Source organism: Seriola dumerili, unplaced genomic scaffold (genome assembly GCF_002260705.1).
Source record: "Seriola dumerili isolate Sdu_G_001 unplaced genomic scaffold, Sdu_1.0 BDQW01000068.1, whole genome shotgun sequence".
NCBI lineage: Eukaryota > Metazoa > Chordata > Actinopteri > Carangiformes > Carangidae > Seriola > Seriola dumerili.
Window position 1 is genome coordinate 16651410 of NW_019174323.1, and position 21339 is coordinate 16672748.

Here is a 21339-nt window from a genome sequence, read left to right on the forward strand (position 1 = left end):
GCTACAGAAAAGTCACAGTGCGCAGACTCGTTTAGCTCCTCTCGGCCTCCGTATATTCTGAAAAAAAAGAAGAAAAAAAACTCGTTCCAAGATGGCGCTGCGCACAGTCTGCTCCGCTGCCCTGCGGACCGGGACAGATTTAGGGGTCAACAATGTGAGGACGTTTGTAACAACAGGTATTATAACGATTTTGTTGAATTAATGAGTTCATATTCAGGACGGTGTCCGGGCTTCAGTGAATCTGTCCGGGGGAAGTTTGAATCAGACCTCCGGTACGTGCGGTCCTCTCCTGTGGAGACAGGCTCTCACCTGACTCTCCTGAAAAATGTGACGATTAAACGTGAACCGAGGGATCAAGTGGACAAGATAAAATATTTATACAGAAGAAGATACGATACCGAACCGTTCACCACCTCAGATCTGCTGAAACTGTCAGCTCATTTAAATCAGGACTTAAATCATCGCCGTTTACTGCAGTTCACCAATAAATCACATACATAACATCTGTTAAATCTTGTGCATTAGCTTGTTTTAATGTCTTTTATCACTACAGCACTGCTTTTAAAATGGTGTTCTACCTGATTTTATGCAATCTTGATATGACTTATTTTTATTCTTATTTATTGAAATTAGTTTGTATTGTTTTTAAATGCTATTTTAATGTCCTATTTTAATTTATAAATGTATAAAGCACTGTCACTTGTCTTACATACACAAACGTGTGTAAAACATTTAGTCAAACTGTGAAGTTAATTGCACCAGTGTAAAGTATAGAGAACTGAAACAAATGAAATGTATAATGTGTAATTATGTGTAAAGGCAGGAACAACCAGACATGACCTATCATTTCCTGTTATGTGACTGACTAACCTCTGGGGTGTTTCCTCATGATAGCGGCCCTCTGCAAACGGACCCCTCCTCTGGGTCCCATGCCTAATGACGTGATCGACCTCAAGAAACTGGAGTCGGTGGAGAGGTACCGCAGCTACACTCGTTACCTGAGACGAGCTGAGGAGGCCAAGAACCAGCCGGCATGGTGGAAGACCTACAGGGGCTACATGGAGCAGGCTGATCCGGATCATGGTGAGAGAGACGGAGGAGGAAGCTGTTGTCGGTGGCTCCCCTGAAACGTCTCGCGGTAAAGCTGAGTGTTGTTTTGGCTGCAGGTGGAGAGCAGGTGGACATCGGGCTGCCGCGCTACAGACCCCGCAGGACCACCGAGGTGAGGGAGCGACGGCAGGTGATAAAGGCAAATAAGAAGAACGCTGAGCTGGAGAGGAGCACACGTCTGCGCACATGTAAGATCACACACTGTCTCTCATATTCAGGTTCTTAATGTTCAGTGAATAAATTAATCAGCCCCCCCCCCCCCTCCAGTTAAGATCCCTCTGGACCGGGTGCAGGAGACCTGGGAGCAGAGCAGTGCTCCGTTTCATATAAAGAGACTGGCAGAGCACTACGGAGTCTTCAAAGACCTCTTCCCCCAGGCCTACTTCCTCCCCCAGGTGTTACTCCGTGTCAACTACGGCCAGGACAACAACAGTGGCCAAGTGTATTATGGGAATAGACTGACACCAACTCAAGTAGGTTAAAGGACTGGGAGTTTAACAGTGTGTTAATGTGTGCGCCCCCCCCACCTGTCCTCTCTGACTCTGTTGTTTGCTGTCTTCTCTCCAGGCAGCTTCAGCCCCTCAGATCAGCTTTGATGCGGAGGAGGGCTCCCTGTGGACCCTCCTGCTCACCTGTCCAGGTGAGACACAGTAAACCTCGCAGAGTCAGATTACTGATGGACTGTCAGAGTTTACTGACTGTGTTACATCATGTGTTTCAGATGAGCATCTTCAGGACAACGAGGCAGAGTACGTCCACTGGCTGGTGTAAGTGTCACATCTTTTGTCTGTCTGTCTGTTCTTATGCTGCACTCAGGTACTATCAAAGTTAAAGTAATTATGAGAGTTAAACTTCGACAATGTTCACATCAATGTCCAGGTTGTAATGAAGCTTGGAGACACCTGATGTCAGTGAAGGTGACATCAGGTGTCTCCAAGCTCCAAGGATGAACTCACTAGACTGGTTAGGAAACAGCTGCTAATGCTAACGTTAGCTATGTAGCAACAGATAAACACATATATCTGCTTTAAGTTCTTCATGTTTTCATCAGTTGAACTACGACTGACAGGAAGCTAATTAATTCATTTGTGTTATTTATTCTTTTCTCAACCAAGTCTTAAGTTTAAGATAAATTCACTTCCTGCTCCGTGATTCACTGACAGAACCTTAGTGGATTTGTTTGATCATATGTGATCATGTGACCTGTGTGTTTGATCGTGTGAACTGTTTGTGTGCAGGGGGAACATCCCAGGTGGATCGGTCCAGGCTGGAGACGAGCTGTGTCACTACCTGCCCCCCTTCCCTCCCAGAGGAACAGGCTTCCACCGCTACGTTTACATCCTCTTCAAGCAGCAGGGGCCAGTCAGCTTCCAAGACGACGTCAGGTCGTCGCCATGGTGAGCAGTACACTCAGCATCCAGACAGGAAGCTGATGTAGTTTGTATAATGAGATAATTTGTGATTGTTTATGTAGAGTTAGTTAGAAGAAGGTTCATTAACATTCACATCACTGTTCAGAGTAAATAAACTGGATCTAATGAGTAAATGATTAGGAGGTAGATTTAATGACCTCGGGACACAGGAGCTCTCAGTGTATTTACCAGACAGGTGACTGATGTGTTCACTCTCTGATAGAAACACTCGGCCTTTTCTCTCTCTCTCCTCTCAGCCTCTCTCTGGAGCACCGTACCTTTAAGACGGTGGATTTCTATAGGAAGCATCAGGATGACATCACACCTGCAGGTCTCGCCTTCTTCCAGAGCCAGTGGGATGAGTCCGTCACCGACACCTTCCACAACACACTTGGTGAGACACACGCACACGCACACGCACACACACACACACACACACAAAGTGAAGGTGTGTGTTGATAATCAGGTGTGTGTGTCCCGGCAGACATGAGGGAGCCGGTCTTTGAGTTCATCCGGCCTCCGGTCTACCACCCCCCCCAGGTCAAATACCCCCATCGACAGCCGCTGCGTTACCTGGACAGATACAGAGACGGACAGGAGCACACCTACGGAATATACTGATCACGTGACACACACCTGAGAACACCTGTTCATACATGTAGAATTATGTCTGACATATTTATGGTATAATGATGATAATAAAGTCTTTTCCAGCTGTGATGACGTTGTGATTTCTCAGTTTTTGGTTCAGTTTAATAAACTTTAATTGTATTTAATTTCACATTTAAAACACTGACTCATCAACTTGAGACTGATAACATACCGACTCTCTCTCTTTAACTGTGAATGAAACAGGTGAGACAGACTCATGTTACATGTCTCATGAAAATACTCACATTAAACAACATGATAAAAATGTCCAACACATTTTAAAAGGTTATATATAACCCTACACTTCTCTCGCCTCAACTTTACTGTTAATATGTGAATATAACTTCCTGTTTCTGGTCAGGTCATTTCCTCTTGTCTGATGTTGGTTGTAATTACACTTGTAATAGTTCTGTTGACCACTCGGGGGCAGTGGAGACAAACTGAACGCAGCATCAACATGCCATCACCTTGTAAACAGGTTTGACAAACTTCTGAGTAATGATGCAACATTCATTCATTCATTCATTCATTCATTTGCCCCTCAGTCACATGACCACACGTGATATTATGAGTCACTAATATCAGGCTCAGTTAAACCGGCTAAGACAGTTCTAAAGGAGTAGACTGTAGGACCAGTCAGCCGGCTGCAGGTACAGGTAGGCTAAACTAGTCTGCTTCAGTGTTTAACACTTCCTGGAGCTGTATGATCAGCTGACTGATGTAAAGTAATTTCCTAAAACACCTGGATACTCAAATAAGAGGAAAAGTGCATTTGTTAGGGACTATTTTCATCTGTGGATTGATACATGTTTGTTGCTCTAACGCATATTAATGGCAGCACAGTGTTTCCCCTCCATTGCTTTAACAGACCCTGTGCATCACCTCAAAACACTTTAGCATGTAGCATTTCTGAGCTAACGAGACAGATCTAGGCAGGGTTCCCGCGGGTCCTTAAAAAGTCTTAAATTAAAATCCGGGTAATTAAGGTCTTAAATGTACCATAAATTTCTTGTAAGTATTCAATTTCCAGACGGTGCGTTTAATGCCGATGGGAAAGCTCAGTGGACGACCGTAAAACATAGTGTCTATTTGTTTAACTTAGTACAAATACCGTCGTAAATGAGAGACTCCGCGATTAATGGCCGTTTTACGGTACGTCAGCGACAGACCGACGTCGGCCTGCGTGCAGCCAGTACGCGCGGTGGTTGTCAAAGCGCGGAAAATAACAATAAGGCAACGTGCAAATTTTGTAAAAAGACTTTTTCCCTTAGGGACCATGGGTCTCAAAGCAGTTGAGGCGCACATGAGAGGAGTTAAGCACCAGCGGTATGCGGCGGCAGCTTGCCACCGCGGGGCCAGGCTAATCCCTGCATTATTCGGAGCACGAGCTAAAGATATAAATTCAGACGCCACCTCTCAGTCGGCTTTGAAAAGCTTAATTTTACCACCAGAGACCCAAAAGGCAGAGGTACTGTGGGTTCTCCATACTGTGATGAGGAATAATTCATTCAGTGGCGTCTTTGCTGCCATGTTCCTCCGATTCCCAGCTTGCAAAGTCATTCACCTGTGGTGAAAATAAAACGGCGTATCTTGATTATTGTTGTTATTTACAATGGAGACTGCTTTAAGTGTCAAAGTGTTATTCAGTGTTATTCTGTCCTTATTTGGAAAATGATTGTTGGCTCTGTTCTGTGTCACAATGGAAAGGAAAAAAATGGAAAAAATACAACTTTTAGCTTTGATTGTGTTTAAGATAAAGTAAATGTATTTTCTACCAAAGAAATTGTTAGACATTTTTTAGTCTTAAATTTTATTTGTTGAGGTCTTAAAATGTCTTAAAAGGCATTAAATTTGACTCTTAAAATGGTGCAAGAACCCTGCTAGGTTACAGCAGCAGGAAGTGAAAAGAAGAATCTTTTTATATAAAATAAAATGTTTAATGATGGTGAATATGATGCAGTGTACACACACACAGTTGATTACAGTAGATAAGGTCATTACTAATCACTTCATCAGCTTCAGACTGAACCAGGTGAAGTAGGTGTAAACTGTCAGAACTAATCAGCTGTTCATCTGGACCAATGAACTCAGTGCATGTTCAATAGTAACCCCATTTATTATCTGTGCTCAGTTACTGGTCAGTCACTGGTCTCTGTGGTCCCCATTTACAACAGCAGCTGTGTGTCTGTCATAGTCCGGTTCACCTGAGACCAGGTTCAGGTTCGAGCCACGTGGAGCATCTCCTCCACAGTCAGCAGCTTCTCTCGGGGTTTCCCTGAGGCTTCACCTCTGCTCATCTCCACCCTGTCGATCTTCTCCCAGTCTGAGAAACTCACCGGTTTCACTCCTGCAAACACCAACACAGTTTGACTGATGAGACGTGACTGGTGAGAGACACTGATCATGTCAGACAGGAAGCACCAACTGTGTTTTCATTCGCCATTAAAACACTGACTAGTGATGAGACACGCAACACTTTCCTTTAGTAAACTTCAGAATAAGGTGTGTGCGTGTGTGTACTGGTTGTGGAGGAGTAGGGTTTTCCCAACATAAAACCTTCAGATACTTTCATGTATTCTCGGCTGGTTGCACAAAACACGTCAACAAGTCTTCATGACCCAAGAAGAAGAGTTCTGGAGCAGGAGACACAGTTAACGATGAGGAAGTGACTCCACATCTCAGATCTGACCTGCAGTCAGTTTATGATTCATCCGACCGTCTACAGTTGGATCCTCTAATGTCCACATCTCAATGAGCTCTACGGTTTTATGTCACATGATCTTTCTGGTGAGGTTTAGTCGAGGTGTTTCATGTGTTTCTGTAAAATCTCTTTCGCTGCAGCAAATGCCTCAAATCTTTTCCTTAACTAAGGAAACCTTTTAAGAGATTCTGTGCAACACCCTTAAGTTACTCCCTCAGCTAAGGAAAAATAAAACCGCAAGTGTCATACTTAAGTAAAAAAAAAACTTAACTGAGGCCCTGATCAGTAATCCACCAATGAGATACAGTCAGTTGGCAGTTTATTAGGAACACCTAGCTGAAACTAATCTAACGGAGCAGCAGCGACTCCTTCATGAAGGTTGTGATCATGCTGCTGATTCAGGTCATCACTGGCTGCTGTGACCCAACAGGTGAGGTGACAGGTGAGGTGACAGGACAGTACCTCTCTGTTCCAGCAGAGCAGTGATGACCTGTGATCCAGACTTGGCAGCTGATAGATCCAGAACTCCTGACTCCATGTCGTCCAGTAACGACCGAGCCGTGTCAAAGCTGTTGTTCATCGTGGTGGCGATCACACCTGTGGGTCCAGTCTTCAGCCAACCACTGCAGTACAGACCTGGAGGGACACATGGGCTGTAGTTTGATTATGTCTGTCTGTGTACCTGTGTGCACCTGTGTGTACCTGTGGACTCTGTACCTGGGGCTTGTTTAATGCGGCCCATGGTGTTCGGGACGATGGCGCTCTTAGAGTCGAAGGGCACCGATTGGTCGATGGGGAGGCTCTTGTAGCCGATGCTGCTGATGACGAGGCCGCAGGTCACGTCCTCCACGTCTCCAGTGAGCACCGCCCGGGCCGCCTCACCTGAACCCTGCTCACACACAGGTAACCAGCTTTAACTGAGCTCATACCGAGCAGCTGCACACATGAAATCCTGTTTACCTCCAGCCTGGTGACCGCCAGTCGGATACCAGCCGTCCTGTGGCGTTCAGGGTCGGCCAGGACCTCGACGGGGCTCCGGAAGAATCTAAGGCCCCACGTCCGGGAGGCCTGGTCCCTCCTCTCCTGCTCCGTCTCACCTGGAGTCTGCAGAGCCGTCTTCAGCATCAGCTCTGTCAGACGCTTCCTGGGCCTCGGTAAATCTGACGGCGACATTAACACTGAGCATCTGTCTGCTCTGAAAACACCTGTCTGCTCTGAAAACATCTGTCTACTCTGAAAACATCTGTCTGCTCTGAAAACACCTGTCTGCTCTGAAAACATCTGTCTACTCTGAAAACATCTGTCTGCTCTGAAAACACCTGTCTGCTCTGAAAACATCTGTCTACTCTGAAAACATCTGTCTGCTCTGAAAACACCTGTCTGCTCTGAAAACACCTGTCTACTCTGAAAACATCTGTCTGTTCTGGAAACAAATGTCTGCTCTGAAAACATCTGTCTGTTCTGGAAACAAATGGAAATAAATGATTTGTGTTCATATTATTGATAAAGTATTTGACTGAACTGTGACCTGATCAGATGATCAGATAATGTTAATTATTTAAATATTAAAATGAATAGGCTTCTAGACTAAACTGTTTCCAGTTGAGTTTGTTGATAAAATCTGATCTTACCCTACATCTTAAAACAGTTAACTGTGGCATGTGTGTGTGTATATGTAAACGTGTGTGAGTGTTTGTGTGCTTTCATCTGCTGATGCATCAGCGTGAAGTGTCTGTTGTTTCAGTAAATATGGAAAGAGTGTGTAGGTGTGTGTATCTCAGAGCAGATATGCAGAGCATATCAAGACAAACCTCAACACTCAGGTTGTTTTGGAACATGTTCAGATTCACTGGTCTTCATCAACTTCCTGCAACTGCTTGTAAACATGAACCTGCGACACTTGTCTGACATTAAAATCATCACTGACAGTTTGAGAACAGACACAAACCACCAGCTTCTTACATCATCCTTCACTCAGTGAGTCTGACGTTTAACACAGATCAAGGTTCTCGGTCAGCCCTGAGCGGGAGGCTGTTATCACTAGAGCAGCACCATCAGTCAGCTCAATGTCGTCTCTCTGACGACCACGAGGACGAAGACAAGGATGAGGACAGTGCCGCATAACGTCCAAGCTGCACCAGCAGAACCCGTGTCACCAGCTGACTGTAGATGAGCTACAGGACATGTTCTCACTGTGGTGAATAAAACCTGTGACTTGTCTCCTTCTCTTGTGTTGTGTTTATACAGTTAAACAGAGAACACACCGAAGTCTTCTCGTACCTTTCAGAGCTTCTGTGACTCCATCAAAGTCAGCCTCCACCATGTCAGGTCTGGTCCCCGGCAGGTTCACCATCTCTCTGAGCTCCTGCAGACGAGCAGAACAAAGATCGTCTACAGGTGAGAACATATGAGCTTATTCTGGTTGATCGTCACATTTCTATTCAATTATGGAAACACTGAAACACAGCGGGATAATCACAGACACCTGAGCAGTCAGGTGTTTTTCACATTATGAAAAGGAGCAAAAAAGGTCAAATCTTTACAATAAACCGTTTGGAAAAAAAATGACTTGCCCTTTAACCTTTAGATGATGATGGTGTGTGAAGTTCTAATAAACCAGAATAATCAGTCACACAGACATGAACTGTGAGTTTTATTAGTTTATGGAAGGATAACTGAACTAGCTAATGAATATGAGTATTACATAAAATAATAAACTTTATTTATATAGCTCTTTTATTAACAGTTACAAGTTAGTTACAAGGTGCTTTACAGAAAGAAAAAGGGTAATTAAAAACAAACATCATAAAACAGTGAGTTACATGAAAATATAAATAAAACACAATAACATATCAAACATTCATAAAAGCTTTCAAATAAAATAATGTTTTAAGAAGTTTTTAAAAGACACTTAAGATGGGGTAAAGTGTTCATATCGCACGGTGCCGGTTAACGTCTGTGCAGCTGCGTACTGTAAAAGTTGTAGCCTGTGAAGGGAGCTCTGCCTGATGCAGCACATACTGCATTACCATAGTCAAGGAGCGAGAAAATAAAAGCGTGCATGACCTTATGTAGAAGTCGGTTTGCGGCAGCCTGTGCTGCTCCTAAACAAATCCAACGGTTGAAGTGGAAGGTTTTATTGTAGTTATGTAAGGTCAATTCAAAGCTCAGTAAAAACAAACACTTGCTATTCTATTCAAACATACTTTCTCTTGTCAAACCCACCTTGATTGTGAAAGCGACCTGTACGGGTCCTCTCCTGCCAACAATCAGCACTCTGCGGACCTGGCTGTGGGCCAGAGCCTCCAGGGCAGGCTGGGTGATGTCAGTCTCCTGGAGTAAAGCAAGAAATATTTTCCATCACAGCCTCTTCAATAACGGCAGTTTCCCATGAAGAACCGGTTTGCTGAGATGATATATATATATATATATATGTACATATTTAGAGACTTGTATGAATGACATTTATAACACTGTAAGTTCATGTTTCAACCTGATCAGCCCAATTACACAGATGTTTCCACACAGAGGAAGTGACTGTAGATCGATCAGGTTCAGGTGATCTGAGCTGCGAAGTCGTAGTCAGTGGTTCTGTTGTTCTGGCTTCATGTTATAATGTAATTTAGTACAGCACCACCTTTAGCTGTGTAAAGACGTTACGGCAGAGCTGCTGTATCGGACTGCACTGTAATACACAGAGTGCACGGGTGTATACCTTTACATACGGGACACATCGCCTTTTTACTGGTGCAACTTTCCACTGTGTACAACGTTACACTATTTACCAGAGATCAGTTCTTCTTCACTGCTCTGAAACAGTAGCTGCCGGTGGCTGCGCAGCACAACGTCCTGTATAGGCTGCTGATTTAGAGCAGAGAAGAAGAACTGGTTTTAGGGAGTGAAACGATAATGTTCATTAATAAATTGTGTGGTATCGGTGCATAGATTTGTGTTTTGATATGATACAGGCTAAGTATTTTAGGCAGAGTCAAGGGGCATTTGTAAATCTTGTATTGTTGTCAAAAACACGTGCAGAGACTGAAACACTGATCTGACCTATTTCTTCTCATCTTGATTAAAGTTGTTTTTCTCCTCAAACTCATACCAGACCTGCTGCAACGACTGACGATGAGATCAGCAGATAAAGAGTCTTCACTCCTCTGATTTTATCGTTTCCTTCATGAGCTTTGATCATTGAATGTGATGCTGTGTGGTTGCTTCTGTTAAACATGCATCTCTACAGTTTGACCTTAATTAACCACCTGTGTGTTTCTCACCTTCAACATGTCGACGGGAGACAGCAGGACTCTGGCTACGTCCAGGGCCACGTTACCTTGTCCCAGAATAACAGCTGTTTCACAACTCAGGTCTGGACTCAGCTGAACAGACAAGTGCATAAAAGAGAGAATGAGAGAGATCTGCTGGTAAGAAGCAGAACAGGAAGTAGAAATACCACAACTGATGTGATAACTCTCTGAGAACAATACCTATCTGATTTACAGGAAACTTTTAACAATTACTGTAAGAATACCTGTCTACAGCTGGGCAGCCCGTTGTACCAGCCCACAAAGTCTTTGGCCGAATACACACCAGCTAGACCTTCTCCTGGGACTCCCATAGTCCGGTTCCCCTCGGCCCCGTAACTCTACAGGAGACACACAAACACACCATGAGGAGGTTTTATATGAAGGCGATTTCGGCTGCAGGCAGGGAATCGTCTCCTCGTGGTCTCACCAGTACGACTGCGTGGTACGCTCGCTGCAGCTCTTGGACACTCACATCCTTCCCCACATTCACGTTGCCGTAGAAGGAACAGCGCGAGTGTTTGGCCGTCTGTGTGAATGTGTTGATGACGTTCTGAAAAGACGAGGAGATCGGGAAGTGTTCAATACTGATTTTCTGGTTGCTGTGTGATCAGACCCACTGCATCTTCTCTGTGGTCAGTTGATTATTTCTCAGAAAATTTAAATGTGAGTTTTCACTGCCTGTGACAGTTTGTATACAAAACAATTAATCAACTAATTGAGAGAATAATCGGCCAATTAAACAGTCGCACAGATAATAAATAGCAGGAGGCAGAGCTCCTGTTTGCTTTCCCCACACAGACAAGAATCTGGTCAATGCAGTGGTTTTGTCCTCAGGTGTGGTTTGTTTCTCATTTTCTCTTCACTGCCTGAGGGAAATGTGGAAACTTTCTGAGATTGCATCGCACACCACACATCACCTGATGTGAAGCAACATTTCAGGTTTTACTTACATCAGTGCATCTCCTCTGTTTCAATATCATCATATTCGGTTTCCTCACTTCCTGTTATAATCGTCTCATTGCTTCTATTTATAACTTAGTCATTTATCGCTCTGTGTGTGGTGGTAACACCTTATGTCGTATGTAAAGTGCGATACAAATAAAGTCTGATCCATTGATAATACATATTTTAGAGCTGTACAATAAATCTAAATATAATCTAAATCTCAATGTGACAAAGTGCAATATCCAAATCACAGGAGCTGCAGTTTTTGTGATGAAGGTGAGCACCATAAGCGTTGTGGTGCTACAGAGACGCCCTCAGCTTACAAATCATATCCTTCAGATGTCAAGAAAAATGTCAGTGAAAATGAAAAGTGTCATTCCGACTGAAATCATGACTCATATCACAATGTAAAGATTGAAAACTGATGAGAACAGAAAGACACACACACACACACACACACACACACGCACGCACGCATGCCGAATGCACGCGCGCACGCACGCACGCACGCACGCACGCACGCACGCACACAAATTTGTCACTCTTCCTTACATGACTTCCTGGCCCAGCAGGTCTGTTTTTTATCTGACAGGTTTATATCACTATTAAGTGGCTAATTACATTTTCCATCACACGTGCCAGGAAGTTTTTTTCCAGACAGGCTGGAGACCTGTGTGTGTGTGTGTGTGTGTGTGTAAATGTTTCTGTAATACACTTTTCATGATGAACTACTACAACAACCTGGTTTCTGATTACCAGGTTTGTCTGGTACTCAGAAATAACCCCAGCTCTCGATCTGTGCACAAACTAATTATGTTGCATTACCAAAGCATTCCTGCTTTTGTTTGTGTGACAGCTGAACACAGACTGCACCTGCAGTTCTTAATAAATGAATAATAGTACAATAATACAAACAGTGCTGGTTCTCAGAAGCAGAGACCTTGACTTCAGGATGATCAGGGGCCACTCCAAACCGGACCAGACCGAAGGGGACGGGCAGCCGCTCGTAGATGTCCACGTGGACGTGTTGCTGAGCCTGAGAGCACAACAAAAATAAATAAATAAATAACACAAAAATGATTCAGATTACAGTTATTAGAGTAAATGAGCACAGACAACAAACATTACACCTAAAGCTAAATGCTACACATGTTAGCATTTAGCTTAAAACAGCACTGTGCCTGCATACAGCCTCACAGAGCTGTTAGCATGATGACATTAGCATTTAGCTCAAAACAGCCTCACAGAGCTGTTAGCATGCTGCAGACTGTCAGTCTGATCATCCAATAAATTTAACTAAGATCTGGAGAGTTCAGGAGACATGACGAGAAAAGGGAATGCTAATTCTGGTTGCTAAGCTAACACTTTACTGTGTCCTCAGAGCTCAGTGAGACACAGCGGAAATTCACCGAATACAAAATCATACAAAAGGTTTTTATTATAAACCTGTTACAGAATGATAATTATTACTGCAATAGAATTTTATTTCTATGAGCCACTTCCCATCCACAGACTGTTCTGCTACTTTTCTGAACCATTTAAATATTTTTCTCATGTTAGTAGACTGTTGAACATGAACAGAAACAGGAAATAACTCTAGCTCATGCTTTAATATAACTATAGAAAAAACCAGGCCATATTAGGGACTAGTCACACAGGTGTATATTATGAGATCAACAGGTACTGAAATAGCTGGTGACTCAATAAGACTTGCTCCATCTACAGTGGCAAAAAAGTGTGTGAACCGTTTTCTACTGCTTCTGGTTTTCTGCACTGAAAAAAATAAAACGTGATGTGATCTTTATCTAAGTCACAAATGCAGACAAACAGTTTCCCTAAACTAATATTTCACACATGCACACACAATTATAATCTCTTGTGTCTTTATTGAATAGAGCAATTAAACATTCACAGTGTTGGTGGGAAAAGTGAAGCCTTGCATTTAATAACTGGTTGAACCTCATTTGGCAACAATGACCTCAAACCAGTTCTTCAAGTAGCGGCTGATCAGAGCGGCTCAATGTTCAGGGGGAATTTTGGACCGTTTTTCTTTAAACAACAGTTTCAGCTCAGACATATTCTCAGGATGTCTGGTTTGCATGTTTCTCTTCAGCTCATTCCACATTATCTTTACTGGAATAAGGTCTGGGCTCTGACTGGCCTGCTGCATCACTCAGATTCTCCTGAGCTTCAGCAGGTGGACAGACACCCTGAAATTACCCTAGAAGAGACCTTGATAATCTTGAGAATTCATTTTCTCCTCGATGACGTGGCGATGTCCAGGTCGAGAGGCAGCAAATCAGCCCCAAAATCATACTGCTCCCTCCACCCTGCTTCATCTTTGGGATGATGATGATGATGTTCAGGATGTAGAATGCAGAGCTTTTCTACACCACACAAACTATTTCTTCTTTGTTAACATTACTGAGCGTTCAAAGTGTCTCTAACCCACACCTCCAATCTGGTTGCATTGACAGGACTCCAGGTTTGATAACTCCTGACGGAGCTTCTGTTGATGCCATTAGCCGATGGGGGTCACATACTTTACCAACCTACGCTGTGTTAGTTTGAATGATGTTTTCAATATGCATGAAAACGAAACAATGATTTGTGTGTTGCCGGACCAGTATCTTGTGGAAAATCCAGGAAGACGACCATGATGACATGAGGATTGGACAACATGTCATATCAACCTGTCAGACACTCTGTCACACTTTTTCCACGAGAGCTGAACAATTAATCAATATATTATTAAAACTGCAACATGTCCAAGAGCATTATCCAAACCACAGGAGCTGTGTTTTTCTGATGAAGTAACATCAGAGCATGAGGCTACAGAGACGCCTCAGTCTTTAAATCATATTCTCCAGATGAGTGGAAACATGTTTGTTTTGGTACAAAACCAAAACCAAAACAAAAATCAAACCATCATCACCATCATGTTTAGATTTTGTTCAGTGACATTTAAAGAAATATCATTCACATTGAAATCCCCACTCATATCACAATCAGCTTCGGTTTTCATTCAGTCCCTTCATCTTTGGAGTATTGGACTGTCGCAGAAAGTGTTTCACATCAGTGAGCAGAACTGCTTTTTTTTATAGGGTTATAAAAACATTTATTTCTCTGGTAATTTATCTGAGTCTGAGAAGAAAACACCTAGCCATAAAGGGTGGTAAATTACCTTGATCAGATGCTGTGCTGTGTAGAAACCTGCTGGCCCACTTCCAACAATACACACCTTTGGACTGCAGGAGGAAAAACATGCACCTGCAGAGTCAACAGAGAACAAAGCAGAGAAACTCACTTAAGTTTGGAGCTGCAGTTATAAAAACATAAAAAGGTCTGGACCCGGTGTCAATTATTTAACTGAGATTTAAGCCACCAGAGTCAGGCATGAAGTTGTAGATTATATTTTATAGATATAAACATGTGGTGTGTGCCGAATCACTGAGTGAAGTCTACTTTTTTTTTAAAAAAGGTAAACATGTCTTTTAGCAGGTGTGTAGTTTGACCAATAAACAACTTAGACAAATCATAATGGAGTAAAGTTTGAATGGGGTTTGGTGCGTGTGCTCGGAGGGCTACATGTCAGCATTGAACAGAGCGGAGTTCAGACGGTGCAGAGACTCACCGTCGTGACGGCGACTCATCCACCGACTTTTCCCGGAAGTCCACAGCCTCAGCCCGGGGAGCAGCAGTCTGTGGCCGCTCATCTTCTCCTGTCACGGAGGCTGTCGGGCTTTAAACTAAGAAAACACTTCAGTCCAGTTTGATGGCGTCCTGGTTCTCAGCGACCCGCTTCACATAGCAGCCTCTGCTGGACTCAAGAGCAGGAGGTGAAACCCCAAACGTTGATGTTTCCCGGGAAGTTTTTCAACAGTCTCCGTGCCCTCAGCTAGCTAGCTAGCTAGCTAATGCTAACACTTCACCACGTCTACGCACTTCGAAACGCGTTTCTATAATTCAACAACGTTAACTTCATAGTTACAGTGTTATCACAGTTTTCAAGGCTGCACGGTGTGTTTTCCCCTCAGTCGTCCCTGGGAAACCGACAGTTCAGAACGAAGGTTCCACAGGAGCGGTGCAGCTATTTTTATATTAGCGCTTTTCCACGAGTTTTGCCATCGATTACCTTCAGTTTATGTGACACTAAATAAACCTGTTGACAGTTCTCTGTACAGTAAATGTCTCTCTGTTGAAAATCAGAGCATCATATTAAACCTGAAGAATTAAATCTTGAAAATGGGACTGAATTATAGTTATTGTTTTATTTTCTGCCTATTGAACATGAACAGAAACAGAAAATAACTCTTGCTCATGCTTTAAAATATCTGTAGAAAAAAAACAGGCCCTATTAGACAGACACATTAAGACACTTTTGGTTTCACACAGATGAATATGAGGACATCAGTGTGTACTGAAACAATTGGCGCCTCAATAAGACCTGCTCCACTAAGATGCTCTTCCTGTCTCACTTCAACAGGCCAGAGGTCATGAATATAAGCAATGAACTGAAACCTAAAGTAAAAGCTTAAGTCCTGCAGAGTGTGACCGCTTCTTTGTCTTCTTGTTTATTTGCACATATTCTGAAAGGGGCAAGGAAAAAACCTAAAACATGATTATTCGTTCAGAGAGAGCAGCAGGTTAAACAACTGACGGTACACGAGGGCTGATAGGAACATGTGTCTGGATGTTAAATAAAGACACAGGTGAAGGAAGAAGAGGTGACATTTAACAGAATAGCACCGCTGGAAAAAGCTTTAATGTTCAAATCAAGACAGACAGAAACAGAAAGATCCATATCTGTTGATGGAAACATACAGTAATCATGATAAAACTGAAAAGGTCAAGCAAACATGTTGCACAACATGGAACAAGAAGATGCTCTGTTTTTCTGCAGTGTGTGTTTGACGGCACCACACACACACGCAAGCATGTCCGTACACACCACATCATCCAGGATGTGGTGGCTCTGTCACTTTTCTGCAAACAACACAAATTTGTGTAAAAGGAAATGAAAAGAACAAAAGATGACGCAGCTTTAATGGGTCGAGCTGCAGACCTCAGTCATTACAGACCCTGCATGTGACACATTCAGCTCTTCACAGGATGCCCCTGAAGTCCAGAGGGTTTGCAGATGTGATCATGTAGGGATAGTGCTGAGGACAGATGTGCCGAGGGCTGGTGGGCCTGCGTGGTTCTGCAGCAGGTCTGAAGGTCTTTCTGAACTGTTACACAGAGAAACACATTCGTCTGAACACAGTGCTGTTCGTCTTTGCTCCTGTTGATGAGAGCATAAGTCAGCTTCGTACTTACTCGTCTGCATTTCAGAGTCAGTGCTACAATAAAGAGGACCAGTATGGTGGTGAACGCTGTCATGCTCAAGGAAATCAAGGTCAGATCCAGAATCTTGTCCTTGCACGGTTCCTGGAGGCCCTCCTCTGTGAGACACAAGAACAAAGCTTATAACAAGTTATTTCTTCTCATTATGAATGGACGGTGTGTATATGTGTGTCCTTTCACCTTTGACAATGATGATGGTGCCGTTGCTGGACTGGGTTTCCCTCTGGTGGGTCTGTTGACTGAAGTGGATCCAGCTGCAGAAGTACATGTCGGTGTCGTCCAGCTCCAGCAGAGACAGGCGCAGCGTGAACCCAGAGCCCTCCATCGCCTGCTCGTCCGCAGTTACGTGAATTCGGTTATTAAATTTTGGATCTGTTTTATACTTGGTGATTTGCCCCTCTGTCAAGGATAGGAACACGACGTCCCTGTCACCACTGAAGCGCCTGTGCAGGTAGAGCCCCATCGGGTTAGACAGCGACGTGGTGCACGTGATCTCAGCAGATGAGTTTACTCTCAGGAAAGAGACGGACAGAGGGGCCTGAGACACTGTGGAGAGGAGGAGGAGGAGGACGCTTACTGAGAGCAGTGAGTTGTTCATGTAGAGAAACGTCAGGAAACTGAAGCTGAAGACGAGTCAGACAGTTATCACCTCTGTCAACCGTTACTCAGTATCACCTTTCTCCACTCAAGTTTTATACGTCTACTCTACAGCTCAGTGAAATGCTGTGCTTCCTGTTTAACTGTATTTAGCAGCCACAGTCAAAGGTCACATTTTAGATGAAGTTTAAAAATCATTAAAAATGAATTTTCTGAAACATAATTAAACCAGTGGTTCTCCACTGTTTGACCTGTGAGTCTGGACCAGACTGAAACCATCTGCAGTAAACAGTGAGACGTTAATGAACCAGTAACAAAGTGTTCTCCTGCAGAACGATGCTGTTAGTTCTAACACTCTGAGAACGCTTTGCTGATAAAATGACTTTGAACTAATCAGATTGTGATTGAAGGACTTTTAGTTTTCACTGTTGTACTTTTACTGAAGTAAAGAATCAGCTGGTCGTTTCACTGCTCAAACGACAAAAACATGACAAACAGGAACCGACGACTCACACTTCTCCATCTAGTCTCTCTCTCACACACACACACATGCACACACACAGACACACACACACACACACTCACACACACTCACCTGTCCAGTTGTGGAGTATAACCTCAGCAGGCATGCAGAGTAATCCCAGCACACAGCTCCATGAGTAGGCTTCCATCCTGTGAGCTGGGCTGCAGGCCCACAACTGACTGACTGTCACTCAGAGAGAGCAGTGTGGTGTACAGGGGAAACTGTGTGTATGTGTGTGTGTGTGTGTGTGTGTGTGTGCGCTCTGCAACGTCACAGTCACATCAAAGACGAGGAAGTGCTTGATACTGTCAAATGTTTATTTGAAGAGATTTTCCATCACACAGAAGATGTGTTATGTACAGTGTCTGAGTTAATCTGCACCATGACTGACACATTAACACCCTGTCACAGTAACAATTATTAGCTTTTTCATGTCATTATCAACAGTAACATGAAATATAATATAATATAATATAATATAATTTCCAAGTGACACATTAGAAAAAGGAGGAAATTCTCTCCTGGTTTTTAATCCCTTGTAATTTAATCCCAAAAATGCTGGATCCCAAATTTCCCATAATGCAACTCATCACAGCACAGCACAGGGTCATACTCTTCATCATGAGGAGACTGCATGTGTTCAAATGGTGACATAACCCTTGAATCAGATTATCACAGAATATATACATGGATCAATCAATCTATAAAAACACAAATCATCATATTTACATTGATCAGTTTGTCACAGATTATTGAAAATGTAAAGAAATAAAATAAGATAAACGTCAGGCTGACGTTTGAGAGGCAGGAGGACACACAGCCAGCTGTGTTGAGGAATAACCCCCCACCCCCACACACATATACTGAAACACAGATTACAGATGTTGTCAGGGGGTCTGGGGTTCAGAGTTCAGGAGGGTTTTATCCACCACAGAGTCTGTGTCACTGAGGTCATCTTGAGTATTGCATGTCATCATGTTTCTGATGGCTTGTCTTCGTCTTCTGGTTCCAAACAGGAAACACAGGATGATGCAGACGCCAGTGATCGTGAAACAAACAGCCATCGTGGCGGGAATCCTGCTGTCCGGCTCCAGCTCGGGCTCTGGCTCTGGCTCTGGTATTTTGAAATTCCAGAATTTACCTGACAACAAAGAACACACCTGTTAGAACCTTTGGGTTAAATACAACCAAGACTTTTACTGTATACACACAGGTGATAATGATGCACACACACAAACAAACACACACACACACACACACACACACACACACACACACCAGACTCACCTGTAAGACCTCGTTTGCTGATGAGCTGGTTCATTTGTACCGTAAAGACATCACCACCACAAGTTGTCATCACTTTGAAGGTGTAATTCCCCATTTTCTGGACTTGTGAGATGTTCACTGACATGATGGCATGAGTGTAATTCACTCTATTGATGTCATATATGCTGATATTTGCGTCATTACAGGTTAGTTTTTTAGCTTCACAATCTGTAGGGTCCTCCAAGTCGTAAGTCACATTGCAGGTTAGTGTCACAGTTCCTCCAGCTTCAACTTCCACTGATCTGTTGCACTTCAGTAAAACTCCTGGAAGAGAACAAAGCAGAAGTTATGATTTCCTTCTCTTACTTCACAATGTATCTACAGTATATACAGTATGTTCATATAAATACCTTTATTTGATAAGGTCTCGGCCTGGCCTTGTTGAAAAGTAGCAGCAAAGAGCAAAGTCAGCCACAACCTCAGGCCGGACATCTTGGATCTTCCGTCTTCAGAGAGAGGAACAAAGTAAATGTTAAGAACCGCTCTGGCGCCTGAACGTCATTCTACCGTCAAGTCAGGGAGAAATATTGTACTTCACCCAACTGCTTTCACCTGACAGCTGTAGTTACTAGTAATTCTACACTACTCAGATTTTACATGCAAAATATAAAAAAACATTGTTATAGATTAAACCAGTGATTGATATGTGGAAAGATATTGGAGTAACCCTTAAAAATCACAACTTGATCAAACGAATATTATCACATTTTTTGTGTTTGGGAACAAATAGAACATCTTATCTTTAGTAAATTTATGATCACAATAAACTCACAATAAACTCACAATAAACACACACACACACACACACACACACACACACACCTAATATGATTCAGTACACATTCAAAACCTCATCACGAGAAAATATTTGGTTTGTTTAGATCAATATCTTTCCCTGCTTCAAGTGCAGAACAAACAGAAATGCAAACAGACTCAGACCTACCTTCGACTGCGTCTGTCAGGAGAGAACCATTGAGTGATTCTGAAGGAGAAATGACAGATCACGTGAAATGATCCAAGGTGAAACACACCTCTTCTGCGGGAGTTTCCAAACAGGTAAGGAGGAGGAGGAGGAGGAGAAACGCCTTCACGGGTGTAAAGATAAGTGGATTAAAAGAAAGAGAAAGAGAAAGGGAGAAATGAACAATAGGGCAGAGAGATACACGGGTGCAGCCTACATGTGAGTACAGACGGTCAGTCTGTGGTTTATAAGTAACTAAAGAACAAAAAATGACACAAGCATAAATACATTTTGGTAACGACAAAGGTTATTCCTGTATTTTCACATGTATTCATTTCATTGATATATTTATTTATTTCTGTATTTCTACATTACACATGTTTATTTCTGTGTGTGTATGTTAATAAGGTGAGCGGTCAGCAGCAGGTGATAAATGCATGTTATTGCAACATGTTGTTTAGAGTGAAACACGGTTTTGGGTCAAAGTGTTTTATTGTTGTAGGTTTCCTGCAGGAAGTCACAGTTTTCATATTAATATGTTTTCATACGAACGAACACATGAACTGTACAGAGGCTGTTCAGTGAGCGACGACGTCATCATCCAGAGTGTTTTAGTTATTAACACACATGTTTGATCTCATGATAAAAGTTTGTGGAATGAAAATAAAACAAAATCATCTTGTACCATTAAAAATAATATGAGTCTCTACACTGGGACGGATTAACTCTGTGAAAGGAAAAATTGATGACCTTTGATCTCCTGAATTACCAGCTNGTTCAAATGGTGACATAACCCTTTAATCAGATTATCACAGAATATATACATGGATCAATCAATCTATAAAAACACAAATCATCATATTCACATTGATCAATTTGTAAAAACACAAATCACCATATTTACATTGATCAGTTTGTCACAGATTATTGAAAGTGTAAAGAAATAAAATAAGATAAACGTCAGGCTGACGTTTGAGAGGCAGGAGGACACACAGCCAGCTGTGTTGAGGAATAACCCCCCACCCCCACACACATATACTGAAACACAGATTACAGATGTTGTCAGGGGGTCTGGGGTTCAGAGTTCAGGAGGGTTTTATCCACCACAGAGTCTGTGTCACTGAGGTCATCTTGAGTATTGCATGTCATCATGTTTCTGATGATTTCTCTTCCTCTTCTGGTTCCAAACAGGAAACACAGGATGATGCAGACGCCAGTGATTGTGAAACAAACGGCCATCATGGCGGGAATCCTGCTTTCCCACTCCGACTCCGACTCCGGCTCCGGCTCTGGTTTTTTGACATTCCAGAATTCATCTGACAACAAAGAACACACCTGTTAGAACCTGTGGGTTAAATACAACCAAGACTTTCACTGTATACACACAGGTGATAATGATGCACACACACACACACACACACACACACACACACACACACACACACACACACACACACACA

At 42.9% G+C, this 21339-nt stretch overlaps 3 protein-coding genes and 1 long non-coding RNA gene across 4 annotated transcripts; 1 reads left to right on the forward strand and 3 right to left on the reverse strand.

Moving 5' to 3' along the window:
- Positions 1 to 80: 80 nt before the first annotated feature.
- On the forward strand, positions 81 to 3242 carry mrpl38 (mitochondrial ribosomal protein L38). The gene is made up of 9 exons (XM_022742787.1): positions 81 to 176; positions 895 to 1083; positions 1167 to 1298; positions 1378 to 1583; positions 1678 to 1750; positions 1832 to 1877; positions 2349 to 2507; positions 2780 to 2916; positions 3007 to 3242. Exons 1-9 carry the CDS (start codon positions 92 to 94, stop codon positions 3141 to 3143), a joined length of 1164 nt encoding a protein of 387 aa, XP_022598508.1. The 5' UTR covers positions 81 to 91; the 3' UTR covers positions 3144 to 3242.
- A 1762-nt stretch (positions 3243 to 5004) lies between these two features.
- fdxr (ferredoxin reductase) lies at positions 5005 to 15329 on the reverse strand. Its single transcript, XM_022743330.1, has 12 exons — positions 14761 to 15329; positions 14311 to 14396; positions 12067 to 12162; positions 10609 to 10731; positions 10406 to 10519; positions 10152 to 10253; positions 9100 to 9207; positions 8155 to 8239; positions 6835 to 7034; positions 6592 to 6763; positions 6337 to 6510; positions 5005 to 5520 (listed from the first exon to the last, which is right to left on the reverse strand). Exons 1-12 carry the CDS (start codon positions 14840 to 14842, stop codon positions 5390 to 5392), a joined length of 1473 nt encoding a protein of 490 aa, XP_022599051.1. The 5' UTR covers positions 14843 to 15329; the 3' UTR covers positions 5005 to 5389.
- Positions 15330 to 15872: 543 nt separating this feature from the next.
- LOC111220294 lies at positions 15873 to 17808 on the reverse strand. The gene is made up of 4 exons (XM_022743331.1): positions 17665 to 17808; positions 16653 to 17018; positions 16446 to 16570; positions 15873 to 16357 (listed from the first exon to the last, which is right to left on the reverse strand). Exons 1-4 carry the CDS (start codon positions 17738 to 17740, stop codon positions 16232 to 16234), a joined length of 693 nt encoding a protein of 230 aa, XP_022599052.1. The 5' UTR covers positions 17741 to 17808; the 3' UTR covers positions 15873 to 16231.
- Positions 17809 to 18897: 1089 nt separating this feature from the next.
- On the reverse strand, positions 18898 to 19913 carry LOC111220378. The gene is made up of 3 exons (XR_002665056.1): positions 19862 to 19913; positions 19269 to 19364; positions 18898 to 19182 (listed from the first exon to the last, which is right to left on the reverse strand). It is a non-coding gene; the product is annotated as an uncharacterized LOC111220378 (long non-coding RNA).
- Positions 19914 to 21339: the final 1426 nt, after the last annotated feature.